The 19,006-nt window shown below is 32.0% G+C and overlaps 1 protein-coding gene across 10 annotated transcripts in view; it reads right to left on the reverse strand.

Annotated features, from left to right (window-relative positions):
• Positions 1-19,006, reverse strand: part of SRPK2 (SRSF protein kinase 2) — a 253,606-nt gene that overhangs the window by 117,795 nt on the left and 116,805 nt on the right. Inside the window, exon 1 of one of the 10 annotated variants that reach the window (XM_031938728.1) lies at positions 9,822-10,002. The exons of the other annotated variants lie outside the window; for them this stretch is intronic. Coding sequence (XP_031794588.1) covers positions 9,822-9,874 — 53 coding nt within the window. The 5' untranslated portion in view covers positions 9,875-10,002. Of the gene's footprint in view, positions 1-9,821; positions 10,003-19,006 lie in introns of those variants that run through there. 10 annotated transcript variants of the gene reach the window in all.

A 19,006-nucleotide genomic window follows, 5' to 3' on the forward strand; every position in this document is an offset into this window, starting at 1 on the left:
GGAAGCATAGTCAGAGGACAAACCAAAGACTACCTCATGATAATAAGAACAAGAAGTGCAACAGCTCCATTTAAAGGCTAAGGCAGAGAACAAAGGATTATTTTGCGGCAGAGAACAAGAAATGCAAGAGCTCCACCTACAGGCTGAGCTGGAGAAGAGACAAAAGATTACTTTACAGAGACCTGTAGAGCCACCCTCCCACATGGCTTTACAGGAAGCTTTGATAAGGGCAGCTGCTGAGCGGGAGGATGTAATTCCATGGGATTCCAATTGGGGCCTCCACCCTATCCAGTAGAGGATGACAGGGCCGGAGGTCAGACGCATGTCTTGATCCCATTTAAAATGTGGAAGTGAAACAAGCTTCTGTTAATTATGGGCTGAAGGCTTCCTATATCACACAAATGTTACAGCTGTTATCAAGTAGATATGACCTCACCCCGATGATTGGAAATCATGGCATCTGCCTGTTTTATTCCTGGCCAATCAGTTATATGGTTATCAGAATTTGCTAAATCAGCTTGTAAGTATGCCATGGCCAATGATCATCAGGACCCAGAAGAATCTGTGCTTGTAATTACTGGCACTGGCCACTATTCCACAACTCAGGCTCAGATTTTATACGATGTGATTGTACTTCCACCTATTGCACAATGCACTATACAGACTTGGGAGAGAACTGGCAAGGAGCAATTATGATGCCCTGATGGCAGCAATTATTATACTCGGAGAGTATTTGAAAATGCAGCACTCCAACCTGCTCAGTCAGTCTTTAAGCAAGCCTGGGGGAGTAACTTTAGAGAAAGTAGAACTTTATGCCCATGGGAGTATAGAGATATTCCCTGGAGAGCTGAAACTTGTCTTTGTCCACTTTATAGATCCTTCACTTCCACACACAGCTTGATTGCTTCATGCCCTGAGTGTGCTTATAAGACAGTGTCTACTTATACACTAATATAGACAATGTGTGATCTATGACTCAGGAAGAGAAGTAACATCAGGTTTATTGATTCATATTCCTGAAATTCAATTTGGTGATAGTTATTCAAACTTTGACTTTGACAACAGAATTCAGGGAATATTATAATGCAGCTGTTACAGCTGAATGTCCTTTGCAAAAGCATCTCCAAAAATTATGTTGTTACCACCATTATATGACATTTTAAGAGGAGACAGTGCTTTAAAGTCACCATGCTAGCTTACAAAAAAAGCTCAAGAAGCTCTAAGAGAGATTAAATTGACTTTATCAAATATGGTTGAAAGAGTCACTCAAAAAGTATTGGAAATATTAGTTTCTGCTACACAAGAGGCACCCACAGCATTCCTTCATCAAAGAGACAGTATGATGAAGTAGGTAAACCTCCCAGCACAACCGGATCAAAGTCTTACTCCTTACCCAGTGATTGTGGCTAAAACTTCATTAAAAACCAATTAGAGAAGGAGATGCCTCTGTAGATGATTCGCATCTCAATGCAACCAGAACTCCTGCCCATGAAGTGGTCTGTGCTGATCTCAGAAAACCACATGGAGGGGGCTCAGGTTTCTAGGCCTTAGTATATCCTGATTGCACCGTGCATGGCTGACCCTTACATCCTTCCATGCTTCTCTAAATTTCCTATACTTAGAGTTGCATATGTTTTTATATGCATATACCACAATTTGCTAAGTCCTTCATCAGTTACATATAGGTAATAGATATATTGATAAATCATTTATCAATCAGAGACCTAAAAATGAAAAGTCTTCAGAGGCCAATTTTCTCATTTTGCCAATTAAGAAACTAAGAAAACTGATTGTTTTCCAGTTTCTTTTTTTGTTCATTTGTTACTACAAAAATCACAGATATATATTTAGGAACATATGGGGCCTTCCTTTCTGTCTTTCCTGGGAGGAGATGTCTAGTAATGAGATTGCTGGGTCAATGAGAATGAGTACTTAATAACTTTTTCCACATTTCCAATTGCTTTCCAACATACTTGGACTAAAAATTTCACAGATGCTTTGTATAAATAACTCATTTTTACAAAAAGCGGTACATATTTTACTAACTTTGAATCAGTTTTGTAATAGTATTAAGGTCAAACACTTCTGTTTTCAAAACTGAAACACAATTCACTTAAATCTTTATTATAACATTTTAAATATTTAAATATTTCAGAAGACATTCAAATAAAATTCATGTCATTGGTTCAATTTGTTTGCTATTTTTAAGACTGAATAAAATACAATATTCTAGGACCAGCAAGGCTTGCAAAGTATTCAGAGATACTTATTTCAGAAGTTTGGTCAATTCACTGCATGAAATTTTACAATATCAACAAAAAAATTATTGAATCTCTAATATTATTTACAAATCACTTTTCAAAGCACTGAAGTATACCCAAAATAAATATACACAATGAGAATTCTTGCCTTAACAAAGCTTACATTCTAGTTAATATAGAACAAGGGTCAAAAAAATATACTAAAAGGCCAAACTTTATATAAAAATGTAAAAAATATTCTTAGCTTAACCCTGGTCTATAGAAACACATGAAAAGTCATATAACAGAAGAAGAGCAAATTACTTCAAGATAGTCTGTTACTAGATAGCATACTATTAATTATTAAATGAATAATTCAAATAATATGTAATATAAGTTTAGAAGAGAATATGATTAAAATATAGTTTGTGTTATGAGATGACATCATCAAGGACACAGAACATAAGCTATTCCTTAAAAGGCATAAAATATTTTGTCTATACTATATAATATAGAAAAATTTGTGTATTTAGAATATTACCAACAAAACTTAAGGACCACAAACTCAATTCAAATACTTGTCTACAGTAACTAAATCAGACAGAAAGTAAAGAATTTCCTCTCTTCATTCCACCTTCCACACAGATGCCAAATTGACATTCCTAAAGCAAAGGTATTACTGATAAAGTTATCCTAATTTTAAGTGACTCATTATTCTTAAAACTGCCTGTCAATTAGTGTTAGGGGAGGTGTCACCCAGATCCCCAATATTTATCATATAAACAAGTAACCCGCTACCTATGATCTTATAAGGACCCCCATACCTGTAAACTCTCATGTGCTTGCTACCTTGGGACTGAGATACAAGGGCCAACTTGCTGACATTGATCTCTCTGAATTGTTTATCTCATCATGAAAGTTCACAATACAAGTTTAGCGCTATCTGGAATCCATTGCTGATTTTCATTAATGTCCGTCAGCATATTGCTACCTTTACACACTCATAATAAATTCTTTTCTCTTTCTCCTGCGTTTTGCCTCATAATCATAAAAGTTCAGAAGAAGAAAATTTCCTTTCAACTATATAATCATGTGCCTTTGAAACTTTCTTAACTCTAGGATAAAATACAAACCTATATGTTTGACTTTCATAGCCATTACAATCTTATTCCATCTCACTTTAATGTCCTCCAAGCAGTATATATTCCAACCAAAATGTTGTTGCTCCCACTAGAGCTCTCCCTAACTCCAAATCTTATTAGAGGCATCTCTCATTTATGCAATATACTCTGTCCTTACCTCTGTCACTTTATAAAATCCCTAGCTTTCTTGAAAGCTCAGCTCAAGTGCTACATCCTACAGAAATCCTTTTCCGGACCTTTGTGGCCAGGCTTCTCCAAACATTGTTATATCTAAAAAGAAAATTGGGAGCAACTGAACCCCGAAGACCACAGGACTTGACCACCTATCCAGCACCCAAAGTCAGTCAGCAGCACTGTGCCCAGGGCAAACTAAAGAGGCTTTCGCCCCTTTGGCATAAAAAACCTAAACCTTAAAAAAAAAAAAAAAAAAAAAAAAAAAAAAAAAAAAAAAAGAGCAAACAAGCATAAACAACTCTGACCATAGATAGCTTTTATGAAGAAAGAGAAAGACCTCAAACCCTGAGGATTCTAAATGCAAATCAACTTCGCATGATGCCCCAAAAGGGGATATGAGCTGATCCCCATTTCACAAGGCTCTCTTGGAAAAATTCAAAAAGGATCTTAAAAGAAAGAGAAGAAAAATGGAGAAAAGAAATGAGATCTTTGTAAGAAGGTATGGGAAAAGAAAAATAAAAGTTATCTGAATAAACTCCTTAAAAATAGATTTGATGAAATGGGAAAAGCATATAATTCCTTATGAAATATAGATTCGATAAAATGGAAAAAGCATATAACTTCTTAAAAGACAGATATGAAAAAGAAACTAATTTGGTGAAAAACATAATTTGTGAAATGGAAAAAAAATGCAATGAACAAATCACCTCATTTAAAAGTTCAATTGGCTAAATGCAAAAGTAGATTTAAAAAAGATTTTTAAAAAGATAAAAAAAAGAAAATAATTCGAAGTGAACAAATAGAAATCTAGTCCAACCCTAATTATTTTTGTGTCTGACACTTGGAATTAAAAGGGCTGCCCAAAGTTATACAGTAAATTTAGCCACTGAGCTAGAAATAGGCCCACGACTCAATAGCTCTTAATCCAGTGATATTTTTACTGTACTGAATTACTAAAGTCTTTGACATGTGTCATGATTGTGACACATGTCCCAATGGAAAGCATGAGAGACAAGTAAACTAAAGCAGTAGCCAGTTTTAAAGTCTTTATTTTTGCTTTTAGCATATTTTAAAACTATACCACGTACACATTCATCTATACCTACTTAAAGATTTGGCCACGCCCACATACCTGCCTTGTTGGCAATTCAAATGAGCCAAATACATTATATTAGATGATATACAAGTGAATGACAACTTAAACTACACATAGCTATAAATTTAACAGTCTTAAATTAACATCATACAAAGAAATCTTTGAAACAATTATGTTATTGACATAGGTCACAATATAAAATATTTTGAAATTAGAAAAGACAGAAGTAATATAGTACAACTCTCATTTCAAAAATGAGATTAGAGTCAAGAGATGTTAAGTGATTTGCCTAAAGTCACAAAAGAAGAAAATGAATATATCAGCTAGAATACAATCAAAAGGAAACATGAAAGGTAAATGAAAATGATAAGAAAAGTAACCATTTGAAATATGTGGATGATTTTCTTCTACATGCTGAAATAAAAAGAGGATTGCTCTCACATACATTCATTCTTATATATAAATGAAAAAATTAATTGCTTCATTATTCATGCTTTCCAAAACCATTCCTAGTATAATATAAGCCTCTTTGAGGACAGAAACCAGGTCTTACACATCTTTGTAACTCTGCTTATCACAACAGAAAATAATAAATGATGAACCAACAATAATAGATAAAATACATAGGAAATTTTATTATAAGAAAGTGGCACAATTAGGTTCAAAGAAAATTGGATCATATATCAAGAGAACTAAGATTCAGTTGTTGGCACTGTTACTGTCTTTTATGAGACCTTGAATAAAAATTACACACATTTCCCCATTAGGCTTATTTGCTTACCAATAGGGTAGAAATAGCATTACTTAGCCTTTTTATATCACAATATTGATATGAAGATCCCAGGGAAAAAATATATCTGTAAGAATTCTGAAAACTCTTAAGATACAGTAAAACAGTAAAATATTACTATTCTGAAGAAATTATCCATTGACTCTTAAGCAACAAGAATAATTCACAGTAAAAGTATATGAATGTTCAATTGGCATTTGGAATTTGGTCTTTGGTCTTCAGGAGATACAATCAAAGAAAGCTGGGGCTCTGAAAAGCTAATGGATCCTTCATTCCTAATACAAAGCAGGAACCATCAAGCTTTACTGTCTGTACCAATGCACTTTTTAAGCTGCTTTCAAGAGAATTAATCCTTAGTTTCTATCAGTTTTGAAAGTAGTTATAACTATATGGATAGAACATCAACCCACTCCTCCCTTTTAGTTTTCTCAATGTTTCTAAATTAACCAGATGGGATTAGATAGTACTAACTTGAGTTGAGACCCTAGGATAAATGTATCTTTTTCCTTCATAAGGTCCTAAAATGGTTTAAATATGCACCACATAAGTAAAAAGAGAAGCTTGGAGGCCACAGAGCTTTGAAGTAGAGCAACTTCAAAAATGATCAATTATTGTTTGGTAAAACAAGCTGATCCTTTGAAATTCTTTACATATTAACTGCTTTCAAAGTAAGTAGTTGATTGGAAACTTTAGGTGCCATTACGCTACTTCTAGTATACTATCCTTTCTGACTCTTTTTTTGTAATCCTTTTTTATAATTTTATTTTGTTGGTTCAACATTTAACTTTGGAAAAACATACTACCTTTGTTAAATACATCTATACTCTGCATTTGATTTTATAAAGTAACATATAAAGTATGTTAGGTACTTAAGTATATAGCAGATATTTCACAAATATTTATTTAATTGAAATATCTTGCTGAGTTATCAGACTATGTAACTGAAAGGTTTTTTCCCCCCAGGTTTCACTTTTTGTTATGAAAATTTACTACAAAAGTCTTCAATATCAGAAAAGTGATACACTTAGAAAGAACACTGGAATTTGAGTCACAGGACTGCAAGTTATGTGATCTTGGGAAAAAATTCTCTCACTTCGGATGATAATTTTATCTACAAAATAAGAAGGGTAGATTAAATGATTTCAAAAATCCAAGGCAGCTCAGATATTTTCTGAAAACTTTAGATACATAAGATTGACTTTTGTTAAATATTGGAGTACAACAAAATGTACCACATTCTGAACAAACACCACAAGATGCAAGAATGGGAAAAATTCAAATGGGCTGCATAATTATAAATTTGAAATGAAAAAGAACTTATATCTATAATTTAAGAGTTGGACAAACAGCTTTGCTTAAAAGCAAAAGAAGAAATCAAATATGAAAAGTGGGGAAATAAAAAGCTAGAATTGAAAATAATGGAAAATAAATTCCAAATGTGAGAAGTGGAACTCCCAAAGGGAGTACTTTAAAATTGTAAGGAAATTGTTAAAGAAAAATATAATCCTATCAGCTAAAATTCAAGGTTTTAAAAAAAAGAAATCTTTCCAGTAATATTTACTTCAGCTGATCAAGATTGGTTTCATCTTGGTTTACAAAAACAAATATGCCACATTACATATGGTGTGTGTGTATGTGTGTACATACAAATATAAATATAAATACATATTATATAAAAACATATTTACCAAATATTAATGATTAGCTCTATTAATAATTAAATCTATTATAACTGCATAATATGTTATAATGTATATTAATAGTCAGCTCTATTATAATTGTATAAAGATCAGACAAATTTAGACCAAAAATATAATCTAAATAATAATGCCAGATGTGCTATGGCAAAAAATAAAAGTTACATATTTGCCTCTTATTACGGTCAATCTCTCCCTGGGACAATAATATCTACATCTAAACACCATTCTTAACTAATTGATTAGACAGTGATTATTCAGCATATTTTAAATTTATTTTGGTAACAGTCATTGAAGAAATTTTTATATTTTCTGTAGCATATCTGGTCATCACAACAGTATCAATAAAATAAAATGGCAAAGTCCACCTCTTAATGTCTACGTAATGTCAGGTGGCAAACAACAAAACCTGTTTCAGTCTCGGTTTAATTTTTAAATATGTGTCACATTAAGAACACAAATACATCAGAGTAAATTGTACAAAAGATTAAGTAGAATAATGGAAATATTTTATTAAATGTAGGATTTGCAGAAGAGTTTTTAGACAAGACATAAAATGGTTGGTTCCAACCTTAAAATATGGTTTCTATATTTGAAAGCAGAACCATGAATGATATTAGATATTAATGAGGACTATGTTCCAACCTTTGTTCAAAGAACCATGCTGGTTCTGTTTATAACAGTAGATTTTTTTTTTCATTTTTTTATTACGGATTTTTATTTACAAAACATATGGATAGGTAATTTTTCAACATTAACCCTTGCAAAACCTTCTGTTCCAAATTTTCCCCTTTTTCCCCCCACCCCTCCCCCTAGCAGGTAGTCGAATATATGTTAAATATGTTAATATATATGTATAACAGTAGTCCTTAACCTGGGGTCCTTGAATTGTTTATATTTTTATATTTTGATAATAGTGTTACATTATATTTTGTTTTCTCTACAATCCCATGATTTAATTTTATGTATTTAGTTTAAAAACATTCTGAAAACAGGCTAATAAGCTTCATCAGCTCAAAGGGGTCTATGACACAGAAAAGTTAAAAAGTCTTGAGTTACAACATTTAAGAAGTTGCTTTAGTACAAAAGAATAGCATTATAAAAATGGTATAAAAGGCCACAAAACTGAAAAAGCAAAAATCAAAACAAAAAACCCTTCCTCTAACAAATACTTTTATTCATAGCATTTATATATTTAAATCATGATGAATTAATTTTAAAAATTAATAAACAGCAGATGTCATTTATTTTAAATTATTTCACAAAAAATTCAAATGATACTTATAGCCTCCATTCATACATAACAAAGTAAGTCAGCACAAGACAGTTTTTTTATATGCATTTCATCACCAAAAATATTGAAAATGGTCCAGTCATATAAAAGTAGGATTTTATTCAGTAAAATTTTTAAGACTTGTATCCATTAAGTTAAACAAACAAAAAAAGAGTCCTAAAAAACTACAAAAATGATGCACATTAGATTTTGAAATTGAATTTAAATATTCATTACAGGTAGTCTTGTTTATATAGCTTGAGCTTCAATGGTCTGCAGCATCATTTCCTAATAAGACATCTGGATTGAGAGAAACATCATACACATCTGCAACATTAGAGAGTATATATCTTTCAAACTATCAAAATGTATTTTGTTACCTTTGTATACATTACAGATCAATTTGATTATGAAACAAACTAGAGGAGCTGTCAAAAGCAGTTCAGTGGCTCTTCTCTTAGAAGAAATGGTTCTAACATAAAAATCCCTCTCTCAAGGGGAGAAGGGCATCTAGGTGGCACAATGGATAGAATGCCCAGCAAGAAGGTGTCAAGACACCTCATCCTCATGAGTTCAAATCTGGCCTCAGATACTATTTAATAGCTTGTGACTTGGCACAAATCACTTAATCCTGTTTGCCTCCATTTCCTCATATATAAATTTATCTGGAGAAAGAAATGGCAAAGTTCTCCAGTCTCTTTGCAAAAAAAAAAAAAAAAAAAAAAAAAAAAAAAAAAAAACCCAAATGGAATTATGAAGAGTTAGAACCAACTGAGTCAACAACTCAAGGAGGGAATCTTGTGGACCTGCAGTGACTACAGGAAAATAACATGCATGATTTCAGTTGTTTTACTTTTATTCTAAGAAGTGGTTCTGCCAGCAAACACTACATTTTCTGATAATTCTTCAAGGTAGTGTGAGGATCTCATCTGAGGAAGAATTCCCAATTATTTTTTAAAAGATAATTCTATGAATGTTTTAAGCAGTCCAACATTCAATCTGTTTTGGATTTTTAAAAATCTACTTTCACATATAATCTTTTTATACAAGCTGTGATGGTATACTACAGATTCCAGATATGATAAAATAATAGTGTACCTGCTTCAGTTTTTCAAACAGAAAACAACTAAAAAGATGGATAATCTGAGATCTATTATGTAAATCCACTAATGGAGTTAAATTAGATTTATATACCAAAATTTCAATATAAATGTGTATGTTTACATACACATACACATACACACACACACACCCCTACCACATTAAGTATGAAACTAAACATACAAATAAAATGACTCACCCCTAGGAATTAAATGCCTAAATTATACTAATGCCTTGAAAAACCAGTATTTCATTAATGAAGAAATATGAGATTGGAAGGTAGCATGAAATCTGAACATAGGACTTACCTACATTGGAATATAAAGCTGAATGTAGGGGGAGAGCTGAAATTAGAACCCATGAATATATATGCCCAAAGCTACTCTTGAACCCATAGAAGATAACAGTAGTGTATTTCAACTAAATGAAACCCACCCGTAGAAATAAAACAATGAAGTAATAAACTTTTTTAAAGCACCAAAAGGCAATAAATCTCCACAGTTTGAGCTTATCTCCATGGATGAAATAGAACTCACAGTTGGAGATTATGACATTATTTCTGTGTCACAAGGCCAGTGACTCACCTAGGTATATGGAGGATGAATCATTTACCCAACAAGTATTTACTTAACTTCTACTATGTGCAAGGCACTGTGATAGATAAAAAGTTAAATACATTGATTCCACTACTATCAATTTATATACAGAAATGATTTTAATGTAAGGCAATCTTATGATGAATTCTCTAAGAAAGACCCAACAAAGTACTATTGACATTCAAGCTTTATGAAAGTAATATTTTCTATGGGTCTTAAAAAGAACAAGATTCCAGGGTCTGGGACAGCGATGAGCATATCAAGAAAAATGCATGCATGATGAATGAGTGAGCATTTATTAAGCCCTTACTATGTGCTGACAACTATGCCAAGTATTAGGGATATACCCAGAGAAGACAAATACAATTCTCAATGTGGAAGAGCTTACACTCTAACTGGGGAAGTCAAAGCATGTATGAGAATTTAACTTCAAAGTGCTGATGAAAAGATCTAAAGAGTACTTAGGATAAACCAAAGTATGAATGCAATTTATGTTCGAGGACTACTACAAAATAAATTTTGACTGAAATATAGGAATAAGCAGGACAGTTAGGTGGCATATTGGATAAGGCACTGGACCTGAAGTCAGGAAGACTCTTCTGTCTGAATTCAAATCTAGCCTGTTGACACTTCCTAGCTAAGTGACCATGGGCAGCCCTGTTTGTCTAAGTGTCCTCACCTGCAAAATGAATTGGAGAAGGAAATGGCAAACCACTCCAATATCTTTGCCAATAAAACCCCAAATGAAATAATAAAGAATCAGGTAGAACTGGAAAATGACAAAACAGCAACAAAAGAAACAAGATGGGGGAATGAAAAGAGGAGGAATCCTTTAAAAAGATAAAGAAAAAAGGTAGATCAAGGTCAGATCATGCAAAGCCTTGAAAAGCATGCTAAGTATAGACTTTATCCAGTAAGGAGAGTCTTAGCTTTAATATGGATTCATTATTTTTTCCAAAAAGGTTCCTACCCATTTCTACTCTGAAAAAAATTTGTCACTTATGAAAATAAAAAACAATCATTACTAAATATAAATTTAATGGAGATAAACATACTACATGCATATTGGGAGGCAAAAGGTCATTCCTGCTATAGCAAATTATGGAGATAGGTTTGGCTAAAACCTAGGAAAACATGCAAAATAAAATGAGTAGATCCAAAAGAACAACTTATATAGTAATAATACTGTAAAGACAAACTACTATGAAAGTCTCAGGAATTCTCCCCAACCCAATAACTATGACTCTAAAGTTTTATAATATAACATGCCAGTCTCTTACTGATATATGATGGATGGACTCATCTGAGTCATAAACTTTAAAAATACACTAAGACTTTTGATATACTCTATATATAATTTTTTGGACATTGAAAATACAGGAAATCTATTTTATCTTAGTATGCATATTTGATACAAGAGTTTTGTTTTATTTTATTTTGTATCTTTTTCACAATTGGGAGTTGTGGGCAGAATTACAGAGTGGTAGAATTTTATTAAATTTTTAAAATTTAAATTTTAAAACAAGTTATATTCCTCAAAAGTTATGTGTAAAACAAATTTTATTTATGACAATATCAAAGGAACTCCCATTAACCTTTCTGTTTTATAAAATGAATGTTGGAATTTCCTAATTAGAGGAAAAGGGTGTCGCTGAAACAAATATATTATAAGCATTTCAATATCAGTTTGCAGTTGTTTCATTTTCTCTCATGGTAGCAACAGTTTCACTTTCCAAAGAATATAAAGCAGAAGTGCCAAATTTAATAAAGTTTCCTATAGGTTTTGCCATACTCTTCAAGTTTTAGTTTCCCTATGTGTAGGAGTGAATAAGTAGGAATGAATCTCAGAGACATTGTTAGAATTAAATGAAAATGTATCAAAAATACTCTGTGAATATGAATATAAATAACAATTTTTACTGAGCCCTCCAAAGTTAAAGCTGATTTTAATTTTGTTACAGTGTTTATTGAAATATTTACATTGATACTAAAGAGTCATAGAAGTAGTTTAAAATAGTGAACTTACTTGACAATAAAACCTCAAGTATAAATGCCTGAAAATCTTAATGAGATCTTGGGTAATGCACAACCTCTCTGGACTTGTTTCTTTTTTTAAAAAAAGAGAGAATTGGACTATATTTGAAGCCTGTAATTGAGAGCCAGAAAACAGAGATCAAATTACTTGCCTTAATGCCAAATAGATCATGAGCAAAATAGCAAAGACAAGGTCAAGGTTCTCTCTAACTTCAATCCAGGGTTGTTTTTACAACAGCATGCTTCTTCAACCCTGATCCTAAAGAATAGTATTATTATGTTTTTACAAAAGAATAAGAACTAGATTTATCATTTTAGTATTATAGAGAATTCTGGATAGGGGCTGTGCTGAATTGTACTCTTATTATTACAATGTTATGAGGGCTAGAAGGGTTAAATGACTAAATACACTATACCATAACTAAAGCAGACTTTTCAAAACCCAATAAAATTATTAACATACAATAAGAATGTAATGTTTTAAATAAATGTAGTAAATAAACTTGCCAAAGTAGAGTTCAGAAGAGAGACTATATTCTTATCAGTATATAAATGACAACTGAACCCCTGGGAACTAAAGAAGTCACAAAGAGAAAGACCTCTCAGAGAGAGAGACACACAGAGAGAGAAAGCTTGAAGCAGGAGAAAGAAATAGCTAGGTACACCCAGTTAAAGGGCACAAGAAATATTATGATTCTTATACACACCAACAGCAAGATTATATGATGATCAATTCTGATAGACATGGCTCTTTTCAACAGCGAGGTGATTCAGGCCAGTTCCAATGAAATACTAATGGAGGAATGAGTGTGGATCACAACATAGTATCTTCATTAAATTGTTGTTTGCTTGCATTTGTTTTCTTTCTCATTTTTTTCCTTTTTGATCAGATTTTTCTTCTGCAGCATGATGATTGTGGAAACATATAAAGAAGAATTGCACATGTTTAACATATTGGGTTATTTGTCATTTAGAAGAAAGGGTAGGAGAAAGAAAGGGGAAAAAATTTGGAATACAAGGCTGAATGTTGAAAATTATCTTTGCATATATTTTAAAAATAAAAGTTTTAATAAAGTATTATCAAAAAAAAAAAGGATTATGATTCAACAAAAAACTGGGAAAGGGCTGTCCAGCAAAAACAAAACAAAACAAAGAGACATCATGAAAATATGGAGATAAAGTATCTAAAAGGAACAAATGCCTCTGTAAAATGGCAGAAGAGAATCAAGAAATATAGAGACCAAGAAAAAGACCATTTGACTTAAAGTCTGTTTCTTAAAACAAAATATGCTGAACACATATTAAACTTTTCCTGCATGATCCAAAAATCACATAATTAATATAAAAGCCCTTGGACCATATTGAAGTGTATAAGTATTTTAATTTTATACTTTAGTAAATAGCTCCAATTCTCATAACTCTTGCTTAAGACTTTAAACTTGAATAGTGCTTAAGAAATCATTTAATTCAAGTTCCTAATTTCATGAGATAGGATGAAAACACCAAAAACCAAAACAATTTCACTAAGGATCAAGCCAGGACTACATCTAAACTATTGTAAGGTTCAATTCTAAGCATTACATTTTTAGTAATGGTACTATTTTCCACAATACTTGTTAAGCTCACTGTCATATCACATGTCACTTCATGATACTGTCAATGTGCCTGTGTACCTATAATATTCCTCCACTCCACTTTTAATTTTCTGCTTCTAATCTTAATTATGGGATATGAAACCAAACAGCCAAGCTTGTTGGAATTTTATGTTCAGCAACATAATACCTGGCACACAGCAGGCATCTGAAAACGATAATGGCTGATTCAGAGGACTTGAGAGAAATTCTGCTATGAATAAAATTTATAAATTTTAATACAAAAATACTATTACACCTCTTTTGGTAATGCAGAAACTTTTATTACTTAATTCCTATTTTTCACCTGTTTTCAAAAGTTGAAGCTTCCATAAAAACTGTCTCTTATCAAGGAAATAATTCCTTATAGATGCCCCATATCCTTTCATAATACACTAGATATGTAAGATATTCTCTTCCTCTGTAATTTTGACTAAATTTCTCCCCAACTAAAACATATCCTTGTTCTCCTCAAACATTTTTAGAGAAGTAAATTCAGACTTATATTTTGTTTCCATCACTCCATAAACTATAATATAATTATTTGTGTATATACTATTTTCCATAAGTAAAAAGTAAGCTTCTTGAGGGAAGGGGCTATTTCATATTCTTTTTTTTTATCCTAGCACGTAGAAAGTAGTCCTATATGCAATATGCTCTTAATAAATATATTATATAGAATTACTGTTAAATGAATACTAGATATCAATTTTTTCCAATGTTCCCAGTCTCAAAGATCAATTCTATTTTTGTGATCATACATCACAAAAACTGCTTTCCTACCTTCAGTTACATAAGGGTAGTAATATGCCAGAGAGGTCCTGTGCTACTGAACTCTTCTATGGGGTAATTTTCTTATGGAGTAGCTTTTACTTTTCTTTTATAACGTAGAAAACTTGTTTTAATGATAGGTATAAAATTTAAAAGGGAATGGGAGGGAAAATGGAGCTCCTAGGGACTCAAACTCAAAATTCTTTAAGATTTAAAGAAAAACAGGGAAATTAGTTGTACTAAATTAATCCCATCTGGAAAACATTATTTTAATCCAGGAGTTGAAATTCAGACACACAAGAATCTCCCCTTAAAAGAAATGGGTCAAAGTATACTTGAGAACATGGCTAATTTACCCATCACTTTTTATGATAAACATTTCTATACAAAAGGATGAAAAAAGGAAAATAAATCAGCTTTCATTCTGAGATATTTTACTTTTTCACCAATCCAAAGAGATGTTTATGCCTTTACCTGAAAAAAAATCAGACTTCTAAAAAAACAAAAACAAAAAACAAGCAAACCCTATAGCTTTAAAACTGAGTTCCTTTGAAAATAATTTCCTCATATCCCGTACAAGCCACTATTTATATATTTATATAAATTTTATATAAAAAATAATTCTTGTATCAGTTAAATGCAACAGTTTTAACTGAACACACACATTCTACTTCTCCCCCATCCAAATATTCAACATATGTACAAATGTTCCTTAATAGCAAGAAATGTTACAAAGAGAATGTCCAGATTAGCCCTCTGGAGGATCTCAGTACCAGTCCAAGTCCTTGATCTCAAAAGAGGAGCAAAGAGGCTGGGACTTAAGAGGTTGGTCAAGCATGTAGTCCATTTATTCCAAAATCTCTCAGCCTTATATACCCTAATACCCTTACATGATTATAGCACACTGCACATGCGCTAACTATATACTTCGCATGCTGGACCACATAAGCAACTTGCTATTGTGTGTAGATGTCTCTTTGCTACTTGATATAACTCTGCTTTAATTACAACACAGGTTGTCACTGAGCCCTGACTTTTCAGGAAGGCTGAGAGCCCTTGGGGGACATGAGGAGCTGAACCAGACACTGTCTAGACACTGGAATAAAGGTTTTTATACTTCACCCAGGGTTCCCCATTATCGTGGTCCTCTACACAATATATGATGCATACCAATAAAAACTCATGCACTAGGATAATGTGGACACAAAAAAGAGATCAACAGTTAAGTTAGAGGATATGTATCTTGTCACACTGGAGTAGAAAGGTAGAATGGCAAAAGCTGATAGAAAAATAAGAAAGAACAGGTATATATAGGTAAGAAAAGAAAGAATATATGTATAAGTAAGAGAAAGGCTTAGTGGATAGCAAAGGTTCTGCAGTATACTAATTTAGCTGGACATTACAGTTATATAGAATTGTTATTTACTTAATACTTGTTATGTAATTACTCCATCTCAAGGATCTTTTACATGAGTATTACAAGGCTATTTTTAAAAAATTATTGAAGTTTTTTTATTTTCAAAACATATGCAAGAATGGTTTTTCAACACTGACCCTTGAAAAACCTTGTGTTCTAATTTCCCCCTTTCCCTCTACCCACTCCCCTAGATGGCAAGTAATCCAATATATGTTACACATGGTAAAAGTATATGTTGTTGAACCCAATATAGACATACATATTTATACAATTATCTTGCTGCAGCACAAGAAAAATCAGATTAAAAAAGGAAGAAAAAATGAGAAAGAAAATAAAATTCAAGCAAATCTCAACAAAAAGAATGAAAATGCTATGTTGTGATCCTTCCTCAGTTCCCACAGTCCTTTCCCTGGGTGTAAGATGGCTCTCATTATCACAAGATCATTGGAATTGGCCTGAATCATCTCACTGTTGAAAAGAGCCACATCCATCAAAATTGATCATCATATAATCTTATTGTTGCCATATAACATGGCTATTTAGCACTTAACATAGTGCTCCATTCAAAGACAGTAGCAAATACTCTCTCCCCATTTTCCCAGATGGCCTCGTCTTTTCACTCCCTGCCTACTTTGTTCCTTTCTTGGCTTTGACATAGATTGTGATACCAAAATGCTCAAGTTAACTTAAGATGCTATGGATAGATATATTCCACATCTAAGTAGCATCAAAGACATCCATTTCAGTTATATCTTTCTCTTCCATTTTATTGTGGGAACTGGTAAGAAAGATAAGAACAGTGTCATTGGGAAAAGTGATGTTTCTGAAAATGGCCTTTAAGTATTAATTACATTCTATTGGCAAATCAAGATTTATCTTTCCTTCTTTGTATTAACACTGATGGAGGGAGAGAAGTTTCTTTCTTGATCTTCATGAAGGTATTTCACTAATTGCTGAGCTTTTTCAAATATCTGGCACTGTTCCTTACTAGTTCACCAATACATTCTTTCTAATTACAATAAAGCATGTTTAGGCATATTTACTCAACTTTTTTAAAAAATCATATAGCCAAAAATTAAAACTAGATGGAAGAGTAATACTGATGAAAAAAAAAGCTTCTCATTTTTGGTGAAGAAAAAAATAAATACAAGATTCTGTACGGAAATAGGTGTCTGAGACAACTAAATGCTCCTGACATTGGCACAATTTGCTTTAATATTATTTTTATATCTATGTTGAATGTAGAAAATATGTGTACATATACATATGCATACAAATTCATTGTGTATGTGTGTGTATATAAAATATCCGTCATACATTATATACATGTATAGAGAAGAGAAATGAGGAGTGCATAAACTCCTATCCAAGTTTACACTTTGGTCCATCTCCATGATAAACTGTAATTTTGTTATTAAAAAGAATGAAAAATGAAAGAGGGATTTTGTTAGTGAACATCTGAGTTTCATTAAAAGTACTGCCCATTTTCTCAAATGCAATCCAGTTTTATTTTTCTTATTTAATTCTCAAGTACTGCTCACTGTTAAATTACATTGATTACCCAAAGTTAAACATACTGATGAATTAAATTCAATGAATTGTTCATACAGAAAGGAAACAGACACTTAACATTCATTTGTTTTCTCTTTTATAAAAAAAAAATGGAATGAATTCTTCAGTGGACATTAATTTTACTGAGACTCTGGAATATAGTGGGTCTTGATACAATTAACAGATATTTTCAACTACTTAAGTAGTTGATCTAGTAGACTACGAAAACAATAGTGATTACCCTCTTCTATTTACATTCTGTATAATAGGTCTTCTATGAGACAAATTCTTTAGCAAATAAGCTTTCCCATATTGTGTTTTGCTTGTTTGAAGACTTACTAATACTTACTAATAAAGAAATTTACAACTGGATGGCTGTATCTATAAAGGAAAGCTATAATGATCTTAACACTTACCTTACTGGAAGAAAACTTAAATTTGTTCTATCAAATAAGATGTTTTTCTTCTCACCAACAATAAACACAGGGAAATCATATATTTTCTACAATTTCCAGTCAGCTGTATTACTGTAAAAACACAATCTACTGTCATAAAAGTTACCTTTTTGTTATATGCCTTTTATATATGCATATATATATATATGCTTTTTATATATATATATATATGCCTATATATATATGCCTTTTTGTTTTCATCACTTTTAATATATATGCAGATCCTTTTAAAATGACAATGTAAGTATATTGACATTCTTAAACTCATATGACAATAAGTTAGCATGTCCTTTTATCTATGTCCTTTTAGTTGCTATGAAGGAGGGCAGTAATGCATTTTGATTTTCCTCCAATCATCCATTATCTACACATCTTTCTAAAAACTTACAGATTGATCCCTTAAAGCTTCCAAAATTGTCACTTCCAACATATATATATTCTGTATACACTTGATCCAGTCTAGTTGCTCCTTCCATCTTTACAAAATTGCCAGTTCTACTTTCTCATGTAAATATTTCAGTATTGAAATAATAGAATATAAATGTTATTACTTCTATTGTCACAAATAATAAGTCACAATAAAATGCTAGCATATTTGTCCTACTGTTCATCAACTTACTCTTCTTCTCCCAGCTTTATCTATAAATGCTCAAGAGGACACCTAATTAAGTTGGACATTATGCAAAGTCTTTTTCAGGCTTGTTTTCCCCTCCACACCTCTTTACTGTTTTGTGAGGTAATATTACATATAATCTTCCATCTTCCAAGTTATAAAAGCAGTTTTGCTGTATATTTCAATAAGCACCAAGTGGCATGCCATGCCATTTTTAAAAATTTTCCTCTAAAGAAGAATAGCAATTTTCACAGTCTTTTATGGTAACTTGATTTTGGTCAATCAACTCTGAATTACCTACTCTCTCCAGAGCTGCGAGTATGCTATTAGAAATGCTGATTATTGTTTTAAAAAAAAAATAGTTCCTACAAGTTAAAGGACATAATGAAACTCTCAAGTTCAGAAATAAATGTATTCCTGACCAT

The sequence above is a fragment of the Sarcophilus harrisii genome, chromosome 5 (assembly GCF_902635505.1).
Source record: "Sarcophilus harrisii chromosome 5, mSarHar1.11, whole genome shotgun sequence".
NCBI lineage: Eukaryota > Metazoa > Chordata > Mammalia > Dasyuromorphia > Dasyuridae > Sarcophilus > Sarcophilus harrisii.